Here is a 22,411-nt window from a genome sequence, read left to right on the forward strand (position 1 = left end):
TTGACGCCATGGAGCTGCCCATCTGGCTGCTCAGCAGCCCCCAAACCAGCACCTGCCCCGCCCCGACAATTCACCCCTGCAGCACGGGTGGCCTTTCAGGGGAGCTGAGCTCCCGCTGGGTCTCACAGCAGCACATCCCAGGTGCTCAGGGAGGGGGCGTTTGTGATGACCATGGTATGTGAGGGGTCGTCCGTGTGGGGCTTTGAAGTCTCTCTTTCTGGGGCAGCGAGTTCTGCTAATGCTTGTCCAACCAGACTCAGGAAGGTGGTCTGGAGGCTGCCAGGCTTGGGCATCCAAGCCCCACACCTAAAGTGTCTCCACATCGCCTTCACTGGTGGACCTGAAGTGGGCCACAGTGAGGAAGAAGGACCTGGGGATGGGTCAAGCCAGAATGTCCTCCTTGGACACCCAGCCTCACACTCATGGGCGCTGCTCTCTGATCCCCTCCCCTGCCGGGGCCAGGGAAAAGGAAAGGCCTGGGGACTTGGGAGTAGGTTGCTGATGGCACTGAGCACCTTTCTGTCAGGGGGTCACTGTGAGGAGATGAGTGAGCCCACACAGAGCCCACAGCAGCCAAGAGAGACCAGGAGACAGGATTCCCTCTGATAGGTGGGGAGGTGCCCGGGGCTCCACCTTGAAGAGGAGGTGCAGCCAGTCAGACGAGTGGATGGGTCGGCACGCAGGGTCCAGGGGAGATGGCTTTTGTGGCCACAGCATGGAGCACTTGGTCAGCAAGAGGCAGGAGATTCAGAGGAGCCACATGGCGTGCTGCAAGGGCACCGGGCAAGGCAGCTGGCCCTTGGCCTACGGGGTGCATGGTGCAGCATCCGTCCCATCTGCCAGGGTGTGTGTGCACATCGTACTGTGCTGGGCACCCAGCTCTGAGGGCAAGGTCCGGTGGTGGGGTGGCCAGGCTGCAGCTCTGCAAGGACAGATCCTGGGCGGTGGGCGGGTAGAGGTGAGGGGGTGGGCCTCACGTGGCCACCCTACCCCCCCCGGGGAGCATGGTCTGCGGCTGGAGTGCTGACATGGGGCTGAGGCTCACGTCATAACCAACACTGCTGTCGTCGTCCAGGTACTTCCCTGCTCATCTTCCCATTCTCTCATCCTACATTAATGCGTGGAGCTCGTCAAGAGTGTTGTGGTCCTTGGGGGCGTGGAGCTTCAGACAAGGCAGGGATCAGTGGCTGTTCTAGTGGGTGTGGAAGCCTTCCTGGAGGAGAGGGTGGGAGCTGAGTGGGAAAGGGCAGGGAGGATCTGATGCCACTGTGTGGGAGGGAGGATTAGTAACTGAAGGAGAAGCCTTGGTGGGGGCCCCAGGTGCAATGATCCAGTGCTGCGCATGCGTGGGGGGCGGTGCCGGGGCGGGCTGTGCCCTTTTGGAGTGGAGGGTCCTAGCGGGCCTGTGGATGGGCTACTGGCTGAGCTGCCTTTTGACTTTCACGGCCTTAGGCACTTTTGCCTTCCAGGGCACTTTGCTCCTTCCTTCATTAAAAAGCCATATATATATATATATGCACACAAATATATACTAATGTATGTAAATTATATTTTATAACTGTATTGTTATAAAGATGAAGACAATACAGGCTGGATTCATTATTATATGTCATTATTATTATATTCATTTTTTTCTTTTGATTTTAAAAGAAATTAAAATTTAAAAAGTTAAACAAAAAAAAACACAGGGCTTCCCTGGTGGCGCAGTGGTTGGGGGTCAGCCTGCTGATGCAGGGGACACGGGTGCGTGCCCCGGTCCGGGAGGATCCCACGTGCCACGGAGCGGCTGGGCCCGTGAGCCGTGGCCGCTGAGCCTGCGCGTCCGGAGCCTGTGCTCCACAACGGGAGAGGCCACAACAGTGAGAGGCCCGCGTACCGCAAAAAAAACAAAACAAAACAAAACACATTTTTCTGGGCCTCTAAAAGTACTGTGGGTTCCAGGGTCTGTGCCTGCTGTCCCAGTGGGTAAGTGGGCCTAGTTGATGAGGCTGTGGAGGCCCTAGGAACTCAGCGGGGCTTGGGCTTACGGGGCAGGGAATGGAGAGAGCTATTGTGGTTCCTACGGTGGGCCCCGATGGGATCAAAGACCCCAGAGTTTGCAGGAGACAGGCCTGTGGGCCCCGGCCAGGGCAGGGATGGCAGTTGCAGCAGGGCCCGCAGACTTGGATGCAGCTCTGTGAGTGGAAGGGCGGAGCATGGGAGGGAGGAACGTCACTGAGCAGTCATGCAGGGCTGCGTGGGATGAGTGAGGGGCCTGGGCCAAGCCTGGGCCTAGACACACAGGACAGTGGGAGGGGCGAGTGGACAGAGTAGGCCTGTGGGGTGCAGAAGAGGGAGAGGAGTGGGCCCTGGGTTTCTGTCCAGACACCCCAGAAGAATATCGGTGCCGTCAACACAAAGCAAAATGAAAAGTTGAGTGGGAAGTGATAGTGGAACAGTCAAGTGAAGATGTTTGAAAATGGCTGTTATGTGGGTGGGCCCAGGAGACGCTGGAAGGATCTGGATTCCTGAAGTCCCAAGAGCTACTGAGTTTTCTGGGTCAGACTGTAGAGAGCAGGTGGAGGGCCAGGAGGAGGGGCCTTTCCCCATAGAATCCAAGATGCCACGTATCCCCAGGTGGTGTCCAGGTAACCACCCGGCACCTGGAGAGACAGGGGCAGAATCTTCCACCCCTGTCGAGGTGGTCAGAGTGGGGTCACACAGAGGAGAAAGAGTCAGCACATCCTCTTATATCAGCTCTTTTTTTCTCCTCCAAAACAATGCTGCATGCAGAGGCCTGGGTTCAAATCCCACCTCTGTCACTTAGCTGACAGATTCTGGGCCAGCATCCCAGTTTCTTAGCATTGCATTTTTTAACCTGGAAATTATTTGGATGGCATTTAACCCCTGCATCACCTAGACCAGTGGCCTCAAACTTTAGCAGTAGGGATGTGGTTAATTTGTATTTAAACCATAGCTCATGGAGGTCTTAAAGCCTGGATGATGGAAAATTATACGCCAGAAATACTGTTGATACAAATGTGCATTACCATGCTCTATATAGAGAGCGAAGCAAACCAACAACTCCACAACAAACTAAGTTGGTAATGATGAAGTGAAGCTAACAATAACTTACTAACATAGTGTTTTCATGGGAAACTGTGGGCCTCCCAACCATGCTTGCCTGTGCAGAGCTCTGGCACTCTGCCAGATGCTGCCAGGGCCCCAGACTTCTGGCAGAACACTGGACTCCATCTTTGGTTAGCTCTAGCAACATGATGATTTTATCATATTAATGTAGTAGAGTTCCACCTTTCGCAAACATTAGGCTCTGTGGTCAAAATGTGAGGTGACACTCTTATATAGTGAAATGCCCCTGAATGCCAGGCAGGCAGCTTGGCAAGATGACCTTGCCCTCAGACACCCACTTGGGCACCACCAGTCACCCAGGTGCTCCTTTTGGACGTTTACCTGGGACTGGTCTGAGGGCAGACTTGCTGTAACATCTTTTCTTTCCCTCCCTCCTCTCCCCTGCGCTTCTTTCGCTCTTTTGTCAAGCATATTGCAAATTAGGTATGAAGTCAGCCTCTAGTAGAGAAACCTGACTAACCTGGCTTAAACAAGGAAGGGCTTTGGTTTTTCAGGTGCGAGAAGTCACGGTAGGACTTGAGGTGGCCCAGCTGCCCAGTGATGCCATCAGGCAGGTCCCAGACCCCTGCTGTCAGTCTATTCTGCCTTCTTGTTCTGTGGGTTATCTTCATGCAGCCTGGCTCCATAGGTCACCTCTGCATTCAAGGCAGATAAAGATAGCAAGAGCTTCCCTAGAATCCCCTCCCCCTCCAGCAGACTGCAGCTTATGTCGTATTGGCGAGAACTGAGTCACATGATCACCATTATCCTTTAGAGAGGCTGGGAAAGCAGCATTTCACTTTTACTTCCAGGTTGGCAAGGGAGTAGGAGGTTGCCAGTTGGTATTGGGGGAGTCCAATAGCACCTGCTAGCGTTCATAAGTGAAGTGGCCCCATCGTGCGACTCTGACCCAGGTTTTAGTAATCCTTCCTAATTCGCTTCATAGGTTACTCATAGACAGCGCTTAGATGCCCTCAAAAGTCCATCCCCCAGAACATCTTTTTCCCTAAGAGATGAGGAGAGGGCTGATGCATTGCATCCATTTGTGAGCCTGTGGGAGACCTCTCAGGGAGCTTCAGGCCACACATCCCTGGGCATCTGTGTGGCTTCTGGAAGGATTGACTAATTTTGATGACATTTCACCCCTTGTTTAAAGTTGTAAGGTGCATATTGCTTGGTTGATGTTTCAGAGCACAGTCAGGAAATAAAAGAGCAATTGATAAATATTTGTATTGGGTGGTGACTGGCATAAGCCACTCCCCATTGGGAGGAAAGTGGCCACAGGGACTGTGTAGACTTTGAGACTGAGGTGTCTGAAAGAATCCTGGTACCTGCGCTGTGGCCTCCCAGCCAGCCGCCCCTCCTCCGCAGCACTTGGTTGAGCTGCTGGCAAGGCCAGACCATGCCCAGCGTGTTTCCCAGAGGCTGCTGTCTCCTTCCCCCACAGCGTCCACTTGCTGGTCTGAATCCGTAAGTTTTGCCAGCTTCATTTTGCATGCTTATTTGCATGTCTTTACCGATACTCTCATCTGATGGTTGGTGGTGCAGAGCACAAACAGCAGCTTCATTGTCAAGGGCTTGTCATGCCCAGCTGCTTTCTGCCACTTGGGGATGCTTCCCCAGCCACGGGCCAAGGCCTGGCCAAGGCTAAAAGAAGACACAAATACATTCCTTTTCATGATCTCTCTTCCAGAGAAGAGAATCTTGAGTCAATTCATGCAAATTACCATGCAAATTTCCACAGCACACTTTATTACTGTGTCTTGTCAGAATGTGGATGCAAAATTACATTTCATAATAAATGCACGTAGCAAAAACGATTTCAACAAGTGCCTCAGGAAACATCTCTTTCCTCGGGCATATGCTGGGCCAATGGGAGCTTTCGTGTAGAGGGAGGCGTGTAACGCACCATCATTCTGAACTGTGTGTCTGAGCCCCTGTTAACACTGGTTAATACCACATTCAGAAGGAGATAAATGTGGACGCAGCTATGAAATCTGTCCTTGTTAAGGTTCCACCTGTTTTGTATAAAACGAAGTGCCTGCCATTTTTCATAAGCAGTACAGTTGGCAAGTACAGCAATATTAAAGGAATAAATAAGCATTGCCAGGTTTGGGGTGATCTAACCACAGCAGGATGCAGTCCAGCCTCCTCGGAGGGGCATCGAGCCCATCGAGCCCAGGAGGCTCACCCAGCACAGTCGAGGAGGGAAGGGGAGGATCGTGGGGGTCATGTACTGGTAGGAGAGTCTCAGAGTCAAGCCTGCTGCTCGTGTTGTCTTGATACCCTCTTTACATCCTTGTGGAAAAGTTTCCAGCAAGAATAATTTACTGCATACCTCATAAGAGGATACGGAATACAGAAAATGAATGCTGTGGCCAAGACTCCATGGTTCGTTTGGAACCCACCTCTTTGAGGGCCAGCCTTTCCTGAAGCTCTGGGAACACTCATTTATTGGGATGTGAATACAGATTACAAGCACAAAGGTTCCCAGGACCAAGTTTCTACAGCATCTTTTGGAAATCCCTCAGTCAGTTGGTCAGTCCTCATTTTGTTTGCACAGAGTACCTTCATGCAGTCTAACTCATTTGATCTAAGAGTCCTTGGAGGAAGCTGTGATTATCCCCATTTTAGAGATAAGAAGCTGAGGGCCAGAGAGGCTGTCATTTTCCCAGGATACTCCCAACACAGTGTTCTTCCAAGCCCATTATACAGCATTCAGAGCCTGCCAAGGCACTGGCAGAGGTCCCTGAAGACGGACCAGGGCCCTCTGGGCACATGACCCCACCCAGGTCCATTTGGGTGGGGCACTCTGCTAGCTGCATGCCAGATCCTCTAGGCCTGGCCATGCACTGCTCTAGGAGGCACTGACAGGGAGCCTAGGGTTGCTGGCAGAAATCTGTCCCCCTCCCCCATGGAGGCTCCTGGTCACCTCAGCCTCTTAGCCTCCTGGCCTCACCAGGGCTGTGTGCATACATTGATCTGGGCTTTACCTTTAAAGGAGAAATGACTCCCTCCCCACCACACACTCATACCCACACAAGCCTCTTACACCTACTACCTTCCACATGCAGATACACAGTTGCATGCACACTCGTGTATCTCCATTCATCACGTGTCTACTCACATACACTCATAACCACATTCCCATCAATACACTCACACACTGTATGACCTGTGCTGACCTTTGAGAGGGAATGGAGGTTGTGGCCTACGTGGGTAGCTAGTTGTTCTTTTTGTCTGGAGTCCCCATATTATCCTTTCAGATAATTTCTATTGATCCGTTTTCAAGTTCACTGTTTCATCTGTCATTTGCTGTCTTCTGTTAAGCATTTAAAAATTTCAGATATTGTATTTTTAGTTCTAAATTTATATTTGCTTCTTTATAGTTTCTCTGCTGAGATGCACAGATTAAAATCTGTGTCTTCATTGTGAGCATGTTTTCTTTATATGTTTGAGCATAATTGTATTAGCTGCCGAAAAATGCTTGCTACTTTCAACATCTGGGTCACCTCGGGGCTGGTCTCCATTTATTCTTTTTTTTCTTAAATACGGCTTTTAGTTCATATGTATAGTAATTTTGAGTTGTATACTACACATTGTGATCAAGACTATGGATTCTGCTTGTTCCTTTGGAATAGTACCTGTTGAACCCAAATTCTCAATTCTCTCCCCCGTGGTAGGCAGCAACTTAAAGTTCTGTTCAGCTTTGTTTGTTTGGTTTTCAGTCTTAGGCTACTTGTGATCTCTTTGGGCCAGAGATTTGGGTAGCATTTACATGCAGAATTTGGGATTTCTCATCTCCAGGATTTTCCACATGTTCCAGCTGCTGTGATAGTTTTATGATCTGCCCTCTCATTTTTAACCAGTAAGACTATGGGTTTCTTGCCAAGTTGTAGCTACCCCTCAGCTCCAGCCGGGGCTGCCTGTAGGTGAATGAACAGTCGTAAAAACAGGAGCCTTGCCCAGGGCCATTCTCTTCTTTTAAGTGTTGACTCCCCTCTAGATTCTACCTGCTTTTGTCACTTTCTAGTGCCTTCAGTTAGTTGTTTTTTACATTCTGCTCAGAATTTATAATTGTAATCTGTAAGAGGGTTGGTTCTGATTACCAAAATCGGAACACCCCCATTCCCTCCATCTGGGATTTACTCCCCGTACTTCCCATCCTCTACTATTTCCCCATCTTCACCTGCTGGTAAGTTAGTATTCACTCAAGGACTGGCATAGTTGCCCTGCCTTTCCTCAAGAAATCAATCAGAAGCAAGGTCCGCCTCCTCTTAGAGACCCTCTAACTACAATAGTCCTACCCATCTGTCAGGGACCATAGTTCTGTGTGCTAATCTTAGCGCCTCCACAAGTTTGGAAGTTCAAGGCTGAATCGTGAACTGTGACTAGGTGTTAGCCATATGGAGGAGCGTTCCACGGGAGGGAACAACTCCTTATAGGCTGGGACCAGGGCTTATTTTGGTCTAACACATAGTAAACACTCAAGAGTGAATAAGTGAATGAGTGCTACTTACTTACACCATATGCCAGAAAGGAGCTGCCCAGGAAAGACTGTGACCACCTTCTCCCTGCAGATCTGGCCTGTCTGGGAGCAATGGGCTCCAGCTGGCAGTAGTGTAGGGCCAACTGCTTATGCCTTGTGTCTGGAAAAATAAATGACGCCAAGGAGCTAGAAAATTTCTGGTAACCAAGGCCATCTTAAAAGTTCTTGTTTCTGTTCTGCCCTTAGAGAGCTGACTTTTGTTGTTGTTGTTAAAATGCAAATGAACTTCCTCTTAATGTGGACTCTGCCGAGCTGTTATGGCTAATGACCATAGATTCTGACCGGAGGGAGCCAGAAAGGATGTGACCCACACACACACACTCAGTGACAGCTTCAGAAATGAAGGGACTTCAGGAAGCAGAGGGAATACAGCTCAACAGTCAGGAGCAGGGGCTTTGCAGTCAGGGAGACCTGGGTTCTAATCCTGCCTCTGCCACCCCCACCTGTATGACCTAAGTTCAGAGTGAGCCTTGGTTTTTTCATCCGTGATTAGCCCCTTCTGCAGGCATGGGCATCTCCCTGTCTCTCACCCCAGGCAAGGAATCTGCCCCTCCTCCTGGATACCACAGACTCCTCAGACCAATTACAGCAGGAGCTCAGAATCTACGCAGTTGTTTGCAAACTTTACTGCACAAATGAGTTATCTGAGGGCTTGTCTGGAATTCTGATGCCCAGACTGACACCCCAGAGATTGTGATTCTGTCTGTCTGGGCTGGGCTCAGCAATCTGCATACTTAACAAGCTTCTGATGTGATTCTGAAGCAAGTGGTCCATGCACTATGTGTTGAAAATTACAAATCACTGGCCACTGGGAGAGACTGACTAGTATGAGATCTTTCCAGTTTAGAAAGGAAACTGTTAAATGAGGGGCCCTGAGGCCAACCTGAGGGCTCAGAAGATGACTGGATTCAGCAGAGGAGCTGAATCTTGATCTCTGATTAGGTTTTAACCATGTGGAAGAGCGTTAGAAAGGGCACAGAAACACAAGGTGACTTGTGCGTGTAGAGTCCTGACCACAGTATTATTACTAAAGTATGAAGTGCAAGCTGAGAAAGAGGGGAACGAAGTCAAAGGAAGCGATGGGCAGACCCTTTGCAGGCCAAGCTGAAGTGTTTGGATTGTTTCCTGGGGGCAGTAGGGAGTGATATGGTCAGATTTATGTTTTAGAAAGATAACACTGGTGCTGGTGAGAGATTATTTATCCAGGGAGAACCTCAGGGCAGAGAGACCAGTCAGGAAGCTGTTAGGCTGTTCAGGTAAAAGAAGTTGGAGGACTGAACTGGAGCAGTGTTGGTGGGGATGGAGAGAAGCAGACAGGTGAAAACACTCAGGATGCAAAGTATCAGCTCAGTGATTCCTCTGCTGTGAGGGGGTGGACGAGAGAGCAAGGGAAGAGGAGGAACTCAGGAGGGCTTCTGCAGGCTTGGGCACCCATGGAGGTGGAGGTGCCATTCATCGAGATGGGGAAAGTAGAAGATGTAAGTCTGGAGGGGGATGAGGGGCTCTGGGTGGGACACATATGTTTAGTGAGAGGTCTAGAGGACACGTGGATGGACATGTCCAGTAAGCGGTCAGATACCTGGATCTGGGGCTCAGGACAGAGGTGAGGCCTGGAATGTAGGTTGGGAAGCCAGCAGCACATCCTTTTTGAAGCTGTGACAGTAAATGAGGTCCCCTGACACAGTAGGGAACACCAACATTTTAGGGACAGAGAAAGGAAGAGGATCCTGTAAGAGGCCAATAAGGGACAGCAGTTAGAGAGGCAGGGAGAGCCAGAAACAAGTCATGTCATGAAAACAAAGGAAGGAAGAGTGTCAAGGAAGAGATTGGTCCACAGGGTCAAGTACATCTAGTAGAGTCTGGCCTATAGAGTGTCCTTACAATTTGGAGATGAATGGCCATGGCGACCACAGCCAGAGCAGCCTCAGTGGGCAGAGGGGCAGGAGTCAGACCACTGAGCAGTGGGTGAGAAGAGAGGAAGTGGGGACAGCTGGTTTGGGTCCTTTTCCAAGAAGCATACCAAGGGAATGGAGGTGAGAGATTGGCAGAGAGCTGGAGAGCCACTTAGTGACAGGGAAGTTTTTTTTTTTTAAGGATGCAAGAATTTTAAGAATGTTTCTTGGATGAAAGGAAAGAGTGAGTAGAGAATGAGGGGTTGAGAAAAGAGAAAAGAACCTTGATGGCTGGGAGGCTCAGGGCCAAGAGAACCCCAGTGAGAGGCTTACTTTGACAGAAGGAGCAAATGCTCAGAGGCTGGAGGGATGGAGATACGGCTGGACACACATAGACAACTTTGCATATATCTTTGTATTCTGGCTCTGCCATTTCCAGCTGTTGACACTGAGCAAGTAATTTAGCATCTCTTATACAGCTGACCCTTGAACAAGGTGGGTCTAAACTGGGCTGGTCCACTTATATGCAGTTGTTTTCAGTAGTAAGTACTACAGTACTACACCATCTGCAGTTGGTTGAACGGAGGAACCGAAGTGCGATACAGAGGACCGACTGTAAGTTATACATGGGTGTTCCACTGTGTGGATGGCCGGCACCCCTAACCACACGTTGCTCAGGGATCAACTTTACTCAGTCTTCTTAGCAGAAACGTCTAAATACTAAAGAGCATAACTCATGGCACAGGTTATCAGGATTAAGTTAAGTAATGCATATTAAGTTCTTACCTGGCACATGAAGAGCACTCAGATGTTTAGTCATTGTTACTGTAGTTATCGTTGTTGTTATATTAGAGGGTAAAAGCAAGGAATTGAAGTGGTTTGTACTTGATGTTGTAAAGTAGGTTTGAGGCCATCTTCTGAGAGTGAGTCTCATGGAGGATGAAGCAGGGACAAAACAGGAGGATGTTAGGAATTGTTACTGATGTGGATGGAAACAGGAGGTGGTCGAGGACAAGTCACATGTTTTTATATATCACAGACTTACCATTTCTGGTGCTCCTATATTCCTTCTTTAAAGATCCAAACTTCCATCTGTAAAATTTCCCTTCAGCCTGAAGTGTTCATTTCCTGTAATGAGGGCTCACTGGTGACAAATGATCACAGTTTTCCCTTATCTGAAAATGTTTTTGTTTTGCTCTCAGTGTTGAAGGAAATTTTCACTGGCTTTAGAATTCTAGGCTTACATGACGAGGATGATGGTGGTTTGTTTCTTTTAGAATTTTAAAGGTTTTGCTCCATTGTCTTCTGTTCTCAATTGTTTCTGAAGGGAGATCAGCCATCATTCCTGTCATTGTTTCCTTGTATGTATTGTGTCTTTCTGTTTCCTAGCTGCTGTTAAGGTTTTCTCTTTATCTTTAGTTTTCCGCAATTTGACTATGACTTGTGTGGGTGTGGTTTCCTTTGTATCCTGTTTTAGGTTCACTGAGCTTCTTGAAGCTGTGGGTTGATGTTTCTAATCAAATTGAGAAAATATCTGACCATTAGTTTTTGTTTGTTTGTTTGTTTTTACTCTTTCTGAAACCCCATCTACATGTATATCAGGTCTTTATATTGCCCTAGAAGTTCCTGAAGTTCTGTTCATTTTTATTCTATCTTTTAAAAATCTGTGCTTCAGTTTGAACAACTTCTTTTGGACTGTCTTCAAGTTTACTGCCCTTTCCTCTGAAGTGTCCTAGCTGCTGTTATTCAAATCCAAGGCATTTTTATTTCAGGTATTGTGTTTTTTTGTGTTAAGATTTCTGGGTTTTGTTTTAGTCTCCATATATGTCTTGAAATTCACCCATAGTATTCATCTTTTTCCTTTATATTTTTCACACAGTTATAATAATTATTTTAAAGTTCTTGTCTGCTAATCCAACATCTGAGTCATCTGGGTATCTGTTTCTATTGAGTTTTTTTCCATTAATTATGGCTTAAATTTCCTGCCTCTTCACGTCTAATCCTTTTTTATTGTGTTCTGGACATCGTGAATAATAATAAGTTGTAGAGATTCGTAGATTCTGTTACCTTCCTCTGAAGGGTGTTGAGTTTTATTTCAATGGGGAATTAAAATTATGGGCAACTTAATCCTTTTTTTTTTTGGAAGAGTTTACTTACCATGTTTTTTTTTGTTTGTTTTTTTGTTTTAGTAGATCTTTATTGGAGTATAATTGCTTCACAATACTGTGTTAGTTTCTGTTGTACACCAAAGTGAATCAGCCATATGCATACCTATATCCCCATATCCCCTCCCTCTTGTGTCTCCCTCCCACCCTCCCTATCCGACCCCTCTAGGTGGTCACAAAGCACTGAGCTGGTCTCCCTGTGCTATGCTGCTGCTTCCCACCAGCTAGCTATCTATTTTACATTTGGTAGTGTATATATGTTGATGCTACTCTCACTTTGCCCCAGCTTCCCCCTCCCACCCCGTGTCCTCAAGTCCATTCTCTATGTCTACATCTTTATTCCTGTCCTGCAACTAGGTTCATCAGTACCATTTGTTTTGGTTTTTTTTTTAGATTCCATATATATGCGTTAGAATACGGTACTTGTTTTTCTCTTTCTGATTTACCTCACTCTGTATGACAGACTCTAGGTCCATCCACCTCACTACAGATAGCTCAATTTTGTTTCTTTCTATGGCTGAGTAATATTCCATTGTATATATGTGTCACATTTTCTGGGCGGAAGACCTAAATAGACATTTCACCAAGGAAGACATACAGATGACCAAGAGGCACATGAAAAGATGCTCAACATCACTAATTATTAGAGAAATGCAAATCGGAACTACAGTGAGGTATCACCTCACACCGGTCAGAATGGCTGTTATCAAAAAATCTAGAAACGATAAATGCTGGAGAGGGTCTGGTGAAAAAGGAACCATCCTGCACTTTTGGTGGGAATGTAAATTGGTGCAGCCACTGTGGAAAACAGTATGGAGGTTCCTTAAAAAACTAAAAATAGAACTACCATATGACCCAGCAATCCCACTACTGGGCATATACCCTGAGAAAACCATAATTCAAAAAGAGTCATGTACCACAGTGTTCATTGCAGCACTATTTACAATAGCCAGGACATGGAACCTACTTACCATGTTTAAAGTTTGTTAAGATAGGTCTCTTTTGGTTTTTTCCTTAGTCCTCTGATATAACCCTTAGTCCTGAGATGATGTCCTTTTTCCCAAAGCTGGCCCTTCTGGGGTTTTCATGAAATGCCTGAGGTGTTTACCAAGTCCTTCTAACTTGGTGGGACTAGGAAGCTACCTCAGGGGGAAAACTGGTTAAGCATAGGATCTCACTTCATTTTCTTCCCTTCCTTTAGAGATTATAACCCCTCCATTTTCTGCCTGCTTTTGATCACTTTTCGGTGATTGCAAATTGTTATTTGTTGCATTTGTGCAGAGTTTATAATAGTTATCTGTGGGTGGGTTAGTTTGATACAAACTACTTAGCCATTATTGGAAGTGCAACTTAGGGAGATGTTTTTGAGCAGAGCTGATGCCTCAGCCACATCCAAGGACAGTGCCTGTGCTTTGGCACCAGTGTGTGCAGCTGTGGGAAGGTCTTTTGTGGCTCAGTGGCCTGGCTGGGTGAGAAGTGTGGCCAGAACAGGTCTGAGAGGCTGGGCACTTAAGGAACCAGGTGTTTCTCTGATGTGGAAGAAGCATGAAAGTGGGAATAGAGGTGGGAGAGAGCTGGAGAGATAGGAAGTTGGTCCTTTCAGCCTTACTTTCATCATTACCACTGATCTGCTATTGTGAGGGGTAGTAAAGTATGTGAGTGTTCAGCAAATGGTGTTTATGATTATGGAGGCCACTGGGTTGAGCTTTACCAGAGCTTGATCCACAAGGCACAATCCTTGTCATGTCATCTGGTGACTTCTCTGTCCTCCATGGAAGCACATGTGAGGCGAAATGGGGTTGTTGTTGTTACATTATCATCAGGAACATCACTGTCACCATCCATGCTGCCTACCCTTGAGGGGTATGTTTCTCCGTGGTTCTTTGCTCTATTAGTTTGGATAGAGCTAGGCTGTATTAAAAGAAACTGCAAATAACAGTGGCTTAAGCGAAATAGAAGCCCAGTTCTCTGTCACACAACAGTCTGGGCGTAAGAGTCTCAGGCTGCTGAGGGGGCTCTACAGGCAGGAACTCAGGCTTCCTCTGTCTGGTTCATCTGTCGCCACTACTCTGTCACCTTCATCTGGATGGGCCAATATGACTTATTACCACCTGTCTTTATTCCAAACAGTGGGAAAGGGAAAGGGGCAGCTGTGGGTACATCGCCTCTCCCCATGAAGGACCCATCCCAGAAGATGCAAATGTCACCTTCACATCCCACTGACCAGAGAACTTAGCCACCCAGCTACAAAGGAAACTGGGAAATACAGTCTTTATTTGGGGCAGCCATGAGTTTATCTATACGTTTGGAGTCGTAATACTATAGAAAGGGAGACTCCGTGTTGGGGGACAGCTAGCAGTCCCTGCTACCAATCCTGAGGTCATACACCTGGATTTTTAGCTCAAGGGTCACTTTACAGAAGGAGCTTGGCAGTCCCTGGGGAGCCCACTGAGCACTGAAGTTGAGAGATGTCTGCCTGCTCTGTACGTTTCTCCGTGACAGCAGACAAGGATCATTGCTCTAACAGATACTAATAAGTGGAGGTAGTGTGACTGTTAAGGAACAAGGCTCAGTCTACAAGCCGCTCGTCAATTCCAGACTTATTCCCCAGTGGCTACACCATGCAGGAAAGGTGTGCAAAGCTGGGGTTGAAAGAGCCCAAGTGATGCCAAGATTTTACACTGATCCTCCCAGCTCTGCCTCTGACTGGCAAAGTCACGCTCGGTGTGTGCTTTAACTTTCCAGGTCTCCAGAGTAGGGGATTGAGTTGTGTCTAAGGTGTTTGCTTAGCACGCATGTTGTAGAATTGTATGATTCCTTGACACTCCCTATCTTTGCACTAAAGCAAGCTTCCAGGAGGATGCAGCCACTTTAACTCCTTTGTGGAATGGGTGAGGGTGGGAGTGTACATGCACCTGCTTGCAGTCAGCCGGGGGGCCTGCAGACTTGGGTTTTTCTATTTCCTTGGGCTTTCTTGGTTGTGGTTTTTTTTTTCTTTTTTTTTTTTTTTTGGCTGTAGGCGGGCCTCTCACTGTTGTGGCCTCTCCCGTTGCAGAGCACAGGCTCCAGCCGCGCAGGCTCAGCGGCCGTGGCTCACGGGCCCAGCCGCTTCGCGGCATGTGGGATCCTCCCGGACTAGGGTACGAACCCGCGTCCCCTGCATCGGCAGGTGGACTCTAAACCACTGCACCACCAGGGAAGCCCTTGGTTGTGGTTTTTGTAGTCAGAAGTCACCGCACAATTTTCCTTTCAATGAAGCTTATTTCTCAGCCCTATTTTTCTTTCAAAATGCTTTATTTATGCTTCTAAAACTATTATATGTTCATTGTAGAAAATAGAAAAAGGTACAATGAAAGAAGCCAAAAAAACAAAAAAAAGCACCCACAGTGTCAGTACTCAGACACCAGCACTATTAAGGCTTTAGTGTAGTCCCTTCACGTCAACGTCTAAGAAAATATGAAAAATACTTGTATCTCTACTTCAGTTAATCAAGTTGGGATCACACTATACATGATGTTTTGTAACCTGCTTTCTTTCACCTGACGACCATTTCCCGAAATCCTTAAATGTTTTTCAAGGACGTGATTTTTAATGGCTGCCAAAGTTTCTAATCATTTGGATGAACCACCGTGTCCTTAACCAGTGCCCTGACATTCAGGCTGTGTCGGAGTCTCCATTATTATTAATTACATAGCAGTGACTGTTTCATGCTGAAAGCCTCTTGCTCCCGTCACAAACACTGGGTGCAGGTTCGGCGCAGAGAGGTTGGAGGCCTGCCCCAAGCCACACAGCAAGTGAGTGATGGGTCCCAGCCATCTGGCCCAACTGCATCTCCTTGTGCCAGGACAGAGGAGGCATAGGCGTGACCTAGACAGTTGGCTTCCAGTGTGTCGATCTGGGTAGAGAAGAGCCGGTGGGTTTCGCAACGAGATGCTGCTGTGGGTGGCTGTGATGCCCCTGGGGAAAGCCAGCTGCTCTCTGCCCGCCCCCGTGGCAAGCCGCCCTGCCCCCGCTCCACCTCCTGGCCAGTGGTGATCCCCCGCCAGGCGCTCGAGTTCCAGGGCTGAGGAGAAAAGCTTTGGGAGACTCGAGTGGAGGCTGGGAGGGAAGGAGGCAGGCGGGGCCGGCAGGCTGGGGCAGGGAGACCACCTCGTTCCTGCTCCTCCGGGCTCCCCCCTGAGCGGGGCAGGAGATACACGTGCCAGTGGCCCTGCTGCTGGGGAAGCCGCCTCACCTGTTCTCTCCTCTCCTTTCCAAAGCACTTTTCTCTTCCTCTCCAAAAAGTATCACTCCCTAAACACCTATCCTCATCCTTGTTCAGCTCAAACTCACTCCCTCTGAGAGGGGCAAGAGGGTTCACTGTTGAGCTGGGGGTGGGGCAGCAGAGCAGAACCCACCTAAGGCTCGGTGTGGGTGACCCCTTTTGCTGGCTGTGTCCCCGCCTGGGTGTCTCAGCTTTTGCCCCTTTGCCTGAGACCTTTCGGGTTTGACCGTTCTGTGCTTTTCTCTAACAGGCAACCATTGGGATTGACTTCTTGTCAAAAACCATGTACTTGGAGGATCGTACGGTGAGTGCCTGACTTGACTCGGGAGGACGGGCAGGGCTCCTTGGGACCTATCCCCCGGGGCCCATGCTGGGCACCGCTGAGAGCCTGTGCCTGGCCAGCGTCCCAGAGCCGGGCCCTCCCTCAGCCCCCACTCCCACCACGAGGACCTCACTGCCCCCTGAGCCTCCTCCCTCCCTGTGACAGGTGCGACTGCAGCTCTGGGACACAGCCGGCCAGGAGAGGTTCCGCAGCCTGATCCCCAGCTACATCCGGGACTCCACGGTGGCTGTGGTGGTGTACGACATCACAAGTGAGTGTGGGGCCTGGGTGCTGGGCGGAGGGCAGCTCGCAGGGGCTCCGGGGCCAGGTGTGGCCCCAGCCAGGCTGCAGAGTGTGTGTGTGTGTGTGTGTGTGTGTGTGTGTGTGTGTGTGTGTGAAGATGGGAGAAGACGCTGGTCCCCAGGCCAACCTTGACCTGGCAGCCGTGGTTTTGTCAGCAGCATCCCAGTTCCTTACCGGATTCCGTGGGAGGGGAGGCCCAGCGGGTCCAGGAGGGCCTTGGGTGGCCTGCACTTCTCACACACTGTGGCTCTTCTGGCCAAATCAGCTGTTCTCAAGAGCGACGCACAGCCCTGAGGGAGGCTTGTGGGGCTGGGGTGCGGGGTAGGGCCTGGTGCAGAGCCCCACTGCCCAGGCAGGTGTCAGGGCACACACCTGGCAAGCGCTTGGGCTGCAGTCATGGGTGTGGTGGGAGGATGCCCCAGCCGGCTGCCTCTGGCTCTGACCGCAGGCTCCCTGCACACCTGAGAGCGGGTGGGAGCTGGTCCCTGAGGAGGCCTGGGCTCCTGCAGCCTGATGCTGAGCATAAGGAAGGTCAGGCTGCGAGAAGCCTAGGTTTCCAGGAAAGGGAGCCTCCGCTCCCCTTGGGCCTGCGGGCTGCTGAGTGGTGGGCGTCGCCCTGTGACTGCTCTTCTGTGCGGCGGCGTGTCACAGCTTCTGACTGAGGAGGGGGCTGCCCTGAAATGCCTGGCCGCTCCTGGCTTTTATCTGCTCCTGGGGCCGCCTTCCCTGCTCCCCTTACTTTCAGGGCCTGAGGGTGCTCTTCAGAAATCCCTCTGAGCTCCTGTCAGTGGGAGGCTGCTCTGCAGGGCCCTCCTGCGCTGGGAGCTGCTGCGGTCCCACACACACACTGTCACACTGTTTCCAAGCTCAGCCAAGTCTACTGCACCCATTTCTCACTCTGCTGTGAGCCTCAAAAGTCAGGTCCGACTCTCAGGTGGGCCCTAGGACTACTAGTAGGAAGTCATGACCCAGCGGCCTTCCAGATGCTGTGACTTCTCTCCCCAGAGGGTGGCTCAGCATATGAGGGGCCTTCGGGGACCCCGGGCACAGCTCCACAAACACGTGTGGACGTCCTTGGGAGGAGCCAGGCCCGCTGGACTGTGCTCCCGCGCTGCCCAGGTGTCTGAGGGTGCACACACCCCTCCCTCCTGCTCCTGGTCTTACTCCCTTCCCGCCCTCCCCCTCTCCTGCCAGGGCTGCCGCTCACGCCCTGTTTTATCTGCACTTTCCACCTCCAGATCTCAACTCCTTCCAACAGACCTCTAAGTGGATCGATGATGTCAGAACAGAGAGGGGCAGCGACGTCATCATCATGCTGGTGGGCAACAAGACGGACCTGGCCGACAAGAGGTAGGTGCAGCGGGCTGCAGGCCGGGCCCCCTCCATACCTCTGCAGCTCCTCCTGGAGGGGGAGTGCTGGGATTTATGGGTGAGCAGCCCCTGTGAGCTACCCCCTGCCCAGCACCCTGTCTGACCTGTCCCCCTTCATCTGGGAAGGACCCCCTTGGGGCACCGGAGGCTTTGAAAGCACCTGGTAGACGCCTACCCACAGGTGTGTCATGTCTGAAGCCCCACCTTCCAGGCTGGCAGGGGCAGGGCAGGCCTCCACGCGTGGCCTGAGGGGAGCCATATGCGCCTGGCTGGCCCAGCAGCGCATGGTCTGGGCCCGGCCTCAGTGCAGACACAGACACAGCAGCCCTCGGGCTCCCACCGGCCCTGCCCCTGTGAAATGCCTGGCTGATGTGGGTGTGGGTGTGAAGGGCCTGGTCCTTCGCTGTGTCTGGGTGGGACGCTCTCCCTGAAGAGGCTGCTTGCTCCACACCATCCTCCAGGCACAGGGCTGACCCCAGCGCCCTTCCCTGCACTGGTCCACTCATCTCATGGGGCAGGTAGAGCAATGAGTCATGGACTGAGGGCTTCCTGAGATGTACTCTGCCCGTTTAGGGAATAATCTGAATTAGAGGCTGCTTTATTTGAATCTTGTCCTTGAAGTGAAGAAAACGGAGTTCAAAGCCCAGCTCCTTTGCAGTAGGTGACCTTGGGGCCATTACTTTTAACCTCAGTGTTCTCATTTGGAAAATGGGGCTGATGGTACCACCCAGAGAGGCGGTCTGTGGCTGGCAGTGCTTTACGAATGTTGGCTCTGGCCGTGGTGACACTGCGAAAGGGACAGCAAGCCACCTGCCTCAGGGCCTGCTCCCAACCTGGACGGAGCTCCCAAGGAGTAGGGAGGGGCTGGTGTCCTGCTGTGCCCTGAGGGAGCCCTGGGGTCCAGGCCTGACCTCAGGGCTGACTGAGGGGCCCCCATCATCTGAGGCTGCTCCCTCCGCCCCCACCAGGGGCTACTTCCCTACTGAACTGGTCCCCCCTCGCCTCCCCTCCAGGCAGATAACCATCGAGGAGGGGGAGCAGCGCGCCAAAGAACTGAGCGTTATGTTCATCGAGACCAGCGCCAAGACCGGCTACAACGTGAAGCAGGTGGGGTCTGCCGCCTTTGGCCAAGGGGCTAGTGACTAGGTGGGGCCATCCAGCCACCAGATGGGGAGCGAGTAGCCTCCAGAGCTCTACTGCTCGCCCTCAGGCCGTTGGGGCTATGGGATCAGCCACCAGCTTCAAGGAGGCCGAGAGACGTAGCATTCCCCTGCTTCTTACCTCACGTGGGGTGGACGTGCAGGAGAGTCTATCCAATCAGCATTTTGGGGTTCCTGCCTTGTGCTTGGCACGTGCTCAAGGCTGTGGCGGTCCAGGCAGGCTTGGAGACAAGAGCCCACCCACGGTGCGGTCCGAGCTCGCGGTGGGGGGAGGCCTGGGAGTCAGAAGCCTCAGAGGAGCCGTAGAGGGGGTGGGGTTAGGGCTGAGCCTGGGAGCAGGGGTCTTCTCCTGGGTCCACAGACCCCCAAGGAGTCCACAGATGGAATTCAGCAGGTCAGTGGATTTAGGTGGGAAACAAGTGTCTCTGCACTAACCTCTGATGTGTCTCCAGCATTTCCTGCAGCTGTGAGCGTAGGCAACCCAACTCCGTATGTTAGCAGCACCTGGGGCTTTATCACGGTAGAGGTCACAGCCGCTTTCTTATCACCTTACGGTGTCGCAGGTCTCTTGAACTTTTTCCCACCTCAGTATCTCAGGGGCTGTCAGACGCCCTGCCGGCTTCTGCTCTTTAACAGGTTCCCGGGCTGCTAGTCACAAGTCTGTATCTTTAAAGATTTTAGAAGTTTGTTTCAATACTAAATGGTCTCCTTTACATAAAACTTATATGTAATTCATTTCACACACTTAAAAGGAGCCCATAGGCTTCGCCAGCCTGCCAAAGGAATCTTTGGTTCAAAAAAAGGTGAGGAACCCCTGTCTGCAGGGAAAAGAGGACTCAGAGAGGTGATGAGAGGGGGCGGCCTGGGCCAGGGGACCAGCATGGGCACAGGTGCCGCTGGAGGAGTGTCGGGGCCTGGCTGGGGGTTACTTCTGCCCTGCCGCCCCCAGCAGTGTCCAGGGGCACTAGACAAGCTGCCACTGTAGCAGCCGGCCTCACGCAGTGAGGCTTTACCCAGTCTGGGCAGTGCCTTGCCAGTGGGAGGTGGCAGAGGAGCGGAAAGGGACAGAATGGGAGGCCCCGAGCTCCCAGGACTCAGTGCCCCCACCCCAGTTGGAGGGTCATCAACATGGCTCTCTTTCCTCCCATCCCCTTCCCAGCCTCCTTCGGAATAAGGCCAGGGTGGCCGTGGTGTCACCTGGAGGAGGGAGCTACCTGTCCCTGGAGGCCTGCAGGAGACACTGGTTGCTGCTCTGCGCGGCCCTGATGGAAAGGCTTGGGGGGCAGGGAAGCAGAGGGCAGCAGCCCCGAGGGCAGGTAGCCTCTGCCCCCATGGTCAGGGAGATGCCGATGCCCCCCTTTCCGGATTGCTCTGGAAGCCGGGCGATGGTCTGAGCCGGAGTTGTATATGGTCGGTTCTAAGCCTGTGTGGTGGAGAGGCATCCCCATGCAGTGTAGCCTCCTGGACTCTGAACGTGAGCATATCTGCTCTCAGAAGCCCCCATGTGACCCCAAGAGCCTCCATCTAACTCCCACTTCTGCCAGCCACGCTCAGAGCCCCCCTGCAGCCTGCCCACAGGGTCCATACCACGCAGAGCCCACCAGTGGCTTCCCCGCCTGAACCCTTACCGCCTTTGGTCCTGTCACCCAGCCTGGGTGCTCCCATGCGGCTGGGCTCTGGGGTGAGACCTTGAATAAGACTCACCCTGTCTTCAGAGAGCTCAGGCAGTGGAGATGTTTTAAGCCCAGAGCTCACCTAGTTCCTGCAGTTGGTGTTTGTAGAGAGATGGGAGGGAATTCAGGATCTTCTGGTGCCTTGTGTTTCTGCCTTGTACTTGCCGTCACCCGCTAGGTTCCACGCACGCACACACACACACACACACACGCACACAACCACACGCACACAGTTCTCATGCACACTTTACAGACTTACACGCACAGAAACCCCACATGTGTACATGTACACACCATACACACTCATTCCCCCCCCACAGATGCCACACATCCACACCACACCACCCATACTCCTCTACACACAATATGCACATCGCACTCACCCACACCCAAGCAAACCCACAATGTCACATTCACACTCCTGTGTCCTTATTGCCTCCAAAAAAATCTCCGCTGTGACTGTGTGGCCCTGACTCCCAGCTGCCCTGATGCCCGTGGGGCTCCCTGAGGAGAGGGTCATTGTCTCAAGGGCAGGTCGAAAGTCCCTTCCCCACACCAGGTCCCTACATGGGCAGCGGGCCAGAAGCTTGTCTCCCAGAACCTAGATCGTTTTCTGCACTAGGGTAGGTCCCTGCCATCACCATGACCCACACTCAGCCCCTCGTGACCCTGTGGCCAGCCTGCCTGGGTGAGAGGCCTGCCGGGGCCCAACGCCATGAGAGGTGCTGGGGGCACAGGTGGGAGAAGTTAGGTGCAGCCCCTGCTGTCCAGGGTGCAGTCAGTGGGACAGAAAGAGAGCAGAGCCCGAGGTCAGGGTGAGAAGAGGCAGAGGGTGGAGACACCGGCAGCAGGAGGGGAAGGATGGGGGCTCATGCTGCATCTCCCCCTCTCCCCAGCTCTTCCGACGTGTGGCCTCGGCTCTGCCTGGAATGGAGAACGTCCAGGAGAAAAGCAAAGAAGGCAGTATCCTTTTCCTTTGACAAGTGAGTGAAAGATGTGCTGCAGAAGCCATTTATTCATTGATTTATCCACGTGGTATGTTAGAACAGTGGGCAGACCCTTGCCAGTTCTCCAGGCCAGCCTTCCTGGCAGATAGCTGTTCTGTGGGGCCTCCTCTGTACAGGGATGAGGCTGAACTCCAAGGTCCTTAAGACCATATCCAGCTCGAACCACCTAAGCTTCCAAAACAGTGTGGGAATGCCAGAGGGATGTGTGTGGAGTGATAGTGTGGAGAGTGAGAGATAGTAAGTGCCCTTCTTTCCAGTGAACACAGACTTGTGTTTCATGGGGACAAGTAGAATCTCCGTTTCCGTGCACTCAGACGTGATTTCAGCATGGCCCAACCTCCTCTATGCGAGACGACTGCCCCACCAGGTGTCTCCTCCCCTGCCTGCCCTGCACAGCCCAGGCCTCCCCACTGCTCTGGGGGCAGGGTCTGCACACCACTCACACCGTCCACCCCAGAACTCAGGCCACACCCAAAAGCTGAAACCGAGGCTCAGAGAGGTGGTCTGATTTGCCCAGTGGGAAGGAAGGCAGTTGTTCATTGTCTATTTACTAGTTTATTTATAGTCTACCATGTTATAAATAATGTGTGTTTATGT

At 51.3% G+C, this 22,411-nt stretch overlaps 1 protein-coding gene across 1 annotated transcript in view; it reads left to right on the forward strand.

Annotated features, from left to right (window-relative positions):
- RAB6B (RAB6B, member RAS oncogene family) overlaps nucleotides 1-22,411 on the forward strand; it is a 58,798-nt gene that overhangs the window by 30,871 nt on the left and 5,516 nt on the right. Inside the window, exons 3-7 of the mRNA XM_033855373.2 lie at nucleotides 16,229-16,282; nucleotides 16,466-16,571; nucleotides 17,842-17,953; nucleotides 18,988-19,081; nucleotides 21,704-21,770. Coding sequence (XP_033711264.1) covers nucleotides 16,229-16,282; nucleotides 16,466-16,571; nucleotides 17,842-17,953; nucleotides 18,988-19,081; nucleotides 21,704-21,770 — 433 coding nt within the window. The remainder of the gene's footprint in view (nucleotides 1-16,228; nucleotides 16,283-16,465; nucleotides 16,572-17,841; nucleotides 17,954-18,987; nucleotides 19,082-21,703; nucleotides 21,771-22,411) is intronic.

This window comes from Tursiops truncatus, chromosome 4 (genome assembly GCF_011762595.2).
Source record: "Tursiops truncatus isolate mTurTru1 chromosome 4, mTurTru1.mat.Y, whole genome shotgun sequence".
Taxonomy (NCBI): domain Eukaryota; kingdom Metazoa; phylum Chordata; class Mammalia; order Artiodactyla; family Delphinidae; genus Tursiops; species Tursiops truncatus.